General features: G+C 52.1%; 1 protein-coding gene across 1 annotated transcript in view; it reads right to left on the reverse strand.

Annotated features, from left to right (window-relative positions):
* Window positions 1–56: 56 nt before the first annotated feature.
* Window positions 57–5,000, reverse strand: part of LOC310824867 (integrin alpha-4-like) — a gene marked incomplete at both ends in the record, with an annotated part of 7,717 nt that continues 2,773 nt past the window's right edge. Inside the window, 11 exon segments of the mRNA XM_083698121.1 lie at window positions 57–188; window positions 191–207; window positions 385–430; window positions 804–894; window positions 1,343–1,437; window positions 1,593–1,701; window positions 2,880–3,017; window positions 3,211–3,273; window positions 3,447–3,532; window positions 3,679–3,808; window positions 4,222–4,289. Coding sequence (XP_083554247.1) covers window positions 57–188; window positions 191–207; window positions 385–430; window positions 804–894; window positions 1,343–1,437; window positions 1,593–1,701; window positions 2,880–3,017; window positions 3,211–3,273; window positions 3,447–3,532; window positions 3,679–3,808; window positions 4,222–4,289 — 975 coding nt within the window.

Raw genomic sequence — 5,000 nt, forward strand, 5'->3', positions numbered from 1 at the left:
GTGTGTGTGTGGTGTGTGTGTGTGTGTGTGTGTGTGTGTGTGTGTGTGTGTCTCACCGATGCAGCCGGTGACCCTGCGTCGGAGGGTGAAACACACAGTGGCGTTGATGCAGACGGCTGATTGGCCGTTCTCAGAGCACGTCGCCGTGGAGACGTTCACACTGGGAGGAAGCAGCATCACCACCTCACCACCACCACCGCACGCGTCCTGCACACACACACACACACACCACACACACACACCCCACACACACACACACACACACACACACACACACACACACACACACACACACACACACACACACACACACACACACACACAGTATGAGGAGCTAATCTCTAAATCATCAATGTTGTTATTGTGATGACAGTGTTTCTGTACCTGAGGAGAAGAGCTGAGTCTGACAGGTAGGCTCCTATCACTACATCTGAGGGAGGGAGGGAGGGAGGGAGGGAGGGGAGGGAGGGGGGGAGGGAGGGAGGGAGGGAGGGAGGGGAGGGGAGGGAGGGAGGGAGGGGAGGGGAGGGAGGGAGGGGGGGAGGGAGGGAGGGGGGAGGGAGGGGAGGGGAGGGAGGGAGGGGGGGAGGGAGGGAGGGAGGGAGGGGAGGGAGGGGAGGGGAGGGAGGGAGGGAGGGGAGGGGAGGGAGGGAGGGAGGGGAGGGAGGGAGGGAGGGAGGGGAGGGAGGGAGGGAGACGTTAGACTACACTTGGTACTATAACTCACTCACAATCAACAGTGTAAATTAGGTTGGACACTGAGATACACAGAGAGAGAGAGAGTGTGTGTGTGTGTGTGTTACCTGGGTAACCGTTCTCATCCACATCAACGCCCCCAGACACAGACTGGCCAAACATCTTGAAGGCGTTACCAAACACAGAGCCAGAGATCCTCTACACACACACACACACACACACACACACACACACACACACACACACACACACACACACACACACACACACACACACCTCAATATTAGACCAATGCCATATCAATATCCTGTCAATAAACATGACCTTGATAATCAATAAGCTGTCTAACATCATTACTGCGTCATCAGGTTGTCTGAGAGGCAGAGCTGTTTACAGCAGGTCAACTGAGGACACACACACACACACACACACACATATATACAAAACACACACACACACACACACACACACTCACACACACACACTCACATACATACATGCACACACATATACAAAACACACACACACACACACACACACACTACGCACTACACACTACACACTACACACACACACACACACACACACACACACCACAAACACACACACACAAACACACACATACACACACACACTGGAGACTTACTTGGGAGAAGTGTTGTTGAAGGCCAGTCTTCCTTCCATTGTAGATGTAAATACTTCCATGTAGCTCGTCCTCCTGAGGAGCCCCAACCACCACATCTACACACACACACACACACACACACACACACACACACACACACACACACACACACACACACACACATGCTGTAAGACTTCCAAACACAGCTCTTCATGAGTATCCCAACCCAGAATGAGTACAGTGTGACCACAGGTAAACGCATGGATCATACCAGGGTATCCATCATCATCTATGTCCCCCAGACTGGTGATGCTCTCCCCAAACCTGGCACCATACGCTTCACTACCTGTTAACACAAAGTCCTGCTCCTTCAGGACCGCCTACACACACACACACACACACACACACACACACACACACACACACACACACACACACACACCCGCAGACAAACATACACACACACACACACACACACACACACACACACACACACACACACACACACACACACAGACAGACACACACACACACACACACACACCCGCAGACAAACATACACACACACACACACACACACACACACCCGCAGACAAACATACACACACACACACACACACACACACACACACACACATAGACACACACACACACACAGACACAGACGCAGACGCAGACACACACAGACGCAGACACACACACACACACACACACACACACACACACACACACACACATGACTTCATGAATTTGAATGTTGGACTCAAATCAAATCAGTGTGTGTGGAGCTGATGAAGAAGTGTGTGTGTGTGTGTGGTTGTGTGTGTGTGTGTGTGGTTGTGTGTGTGTGGTTGTGTGTGTGGTTGTGTGTGTGGTTGTGTGTGTGTGTGTGTGGTTGTGTGTGTGTGTGTGTGGTTGTGTGTGTGTGTGGTTGTGTGTGTGTGTGTGTGTGTGTGTGTGTGGTTGTGTGTGTGTGTGTGTGTGGTTGTGTGTGGTTGTGTGTGTGTGGTTATGTGTGTGTGTGGTTGTGTGTGTGTGGTTGTGTGTGTGTGGTTGTGTGTGCGTGTGGTTGTGTGTGTGTGGGTGTGTGTGTGTGGTTGTGTGTGTGTGTGTGTGTGGTTGTGTGTGTGTGTGTGTGTGGTTGTGTGTGTGTGTGTGGTTGTGTGTGTGTGTGTGTGTGGTTGTGTGTGTGTGTGGTTGTGTGTGTGTGTGTGTGTGTGTGTGTGTGTGTGTGGTTGTGTGTGTGTGGTTGTGTGTGTGTGTGGTTGTGTGTGTGGTTGTGTGTGTGTGTGTGTGTGTGTGGTTGTGTGTGTGTGTGTGTGTGTGTGTGTGTGGTTGTGTGTGTGTGTGTGTGTGGTTGTGTGTGTGTGGTTGTGTGTGTGTGGTAGTGTGTGTGTGTGTGTGTGTGTGTGGTTGTGTGTGTGTGTGTGTGTGTGTGTGTGTGTGTGTGTGTGTGTGTGTGGTAGTGTGTGTGTGTGTGTGTGTGTGTGGTTGTGTGTGTGTGTGTGTGTGTGTGTGTGTGTGTGTGTGTGTGTGTGTGTGTGTGTGTGGTACTGACGTGTCCCTGGTTGATGTAGACGTGGACGCGTCCCTCCTCCCTGACAGAGCTGAACATGGGCGCCCCCACCAGCAGGTCCGACAGGCCGTCACCATTCAGGTCTACCGCACACACACTCCCCCCGAAGTAGGAGCCCAGCTGACACACACACACACACACACACACACACACACACACACACACACACACACACACACACACACACACACACACACACACACACACACACACACACACACACACACACATTAACCCTCACCTCACATCTTAATAACAACACACTTCCCCTCCTCACACCTGTCATGATGTCATAACCTGGTGGTGACCTCACCTGGTGACCTCTGACCTGAGCGATGATGCTGAGCATGCTGGACTCCATACTGAAGATGTACACCTGTGTGGGGGGAGGGAGGTGGAGGAGGAGGGAGGGAGGTGGAGGAGGAGGGAGGGAGGGGGGGGAGGGAGGTGGAGGAGGAGGGAGGGAGGGGGGAGGGAGTAAGCTCACTCCGATGCTAATAATTTACTCAAGCATGTTGCCTTCTTCAGGGTAACTATGGTAACTCTTACTCTGCCAATCAGGGTGTGCTGCGGAGCTCCGCCCACCACCTCTGTGCTGCCCGCCTCCAGGAAGTGACCCGCGCTGACAGAGTACCCTGATTGGATGGACAAATCAACGTTTATTTATAAGACAAAACAAACCAGATCATCATGGTCACATGACCAATGTCTCTCAGAGGACGCCGCATCACAGAGCCGCCATCTTGGTCCAGACCTGGACCAGACGCTGGTCTGTGGTTACCTAGGTAACTGCCGTACAGCACCACGCCGTCGTCAGCCAAGTAGGCGGCGGTCACATGACTGGAGGTGTTGTGAGCCAACACTGAGCCCGTCCAATAGGAGGTCCCTGGGGCGCCCATCACAATCAGATCCTGTTACCATGACAACACACACAGACATCCCCATAACAACACATCACTATCAGATCTTGTTGTATATCAACACTTGTTTGGTTAGGGTCAGGGTCAGGGTCAGGGTCAGGATCAGAGTTAGGGTCAGAGTTAGGGTCAGGGTCAGAGTCAGAGTTAGGTAGGGTCAGGGTTAGCGTCAGGGTCAGAGTTAGGGTCAGGGTCAGGGTCAGAGTTAGGGTCAGGGTCAGGGTCAAGGTCAGGGTTAGGGTTAGGGTTAGGGTTAGGGTCAGAGTTAGGGTCAGGGTCAGGGTCAAGGTCAGGGTTAGGGTTAGGGTTAGGGTTAGGGTCAGAGTTAGGGTCAGGGTCAGGGTCAGGGTCAAGGTCAGGGTTAGGGTTAGGGTTAGACAGAACGTCAGAGATCCAATCAGACGTACCCCGATCATGAAGCTTGACATTCCTGCTTGACAAGAAGTATAGTCATTGCCAAACACTTTCTCAAAATCTAGAAAAAGAAAACAAGAAAACAGTCAGGAATCACAATCAGGAACCACAGTCAGGAACCAGTCAGGAACCACAGTCAGGAACCACAGTCAGGAACCAGTCAGGAACCACAATCTAGAACCACAGTCAGGAACCACAGTCTGGAACCAGTCAGGAACCACTCAGGAACCACTCAGGAACCACAGTCTGGAACCAGTCAGGAACCACAGTCAGGAACCACAGTCTGGAACCAGCCTGGAACCACAGTCTGGAACCAGTCAGGAACCACAGTCAGGAACCACAGTCAAGAACCACAATCTAGAACCACAGTCTGGAACCAGTCAGTGACCACAGTCAGGAACCACAGTCTAGAACCACAGTCAGGAACCAGTCAGGAACCACAATCTAGAACCACAGTCAGGAACCACAGTCTGGAACCACAGTCTGGAACCACAGTCTGGAACCACAGTCAGGAACCACATCACCTCTCAGGAACACGGTGGACATCTCCTGCATCAAGACAGCCTGTTAGCAGAATAGATTTTAAGATGAAGAAATATGTATCTTTCTCTTGGGCGCAATCATCTAGATCATCATCATCATCAATCATGCAACTTCTATTTCCAACATGCTAGCTTTCTGTTGAGCGACAACCACGCTGACCCTGTCCCTGACCCTGTCCCTGACCCTGTCCCTGTCCCTGACCCTGTCCCTGTCCCTGTCCCTGTCCCTG

This window comes from Argentina silus (genome assembly GCF_951799395.1).
Source record: "Argentina silus genome assembly, contig: scaffold_814, whole genome shotgun sequence".
In the NCBI taxonomy this organism is placed as follows: domain Eukaryota; kingdom Metazoa; phylum Chordata; class Actinopteri; order Argentiniformes; family Argentinidae; genus Argentina; species Argentina silus.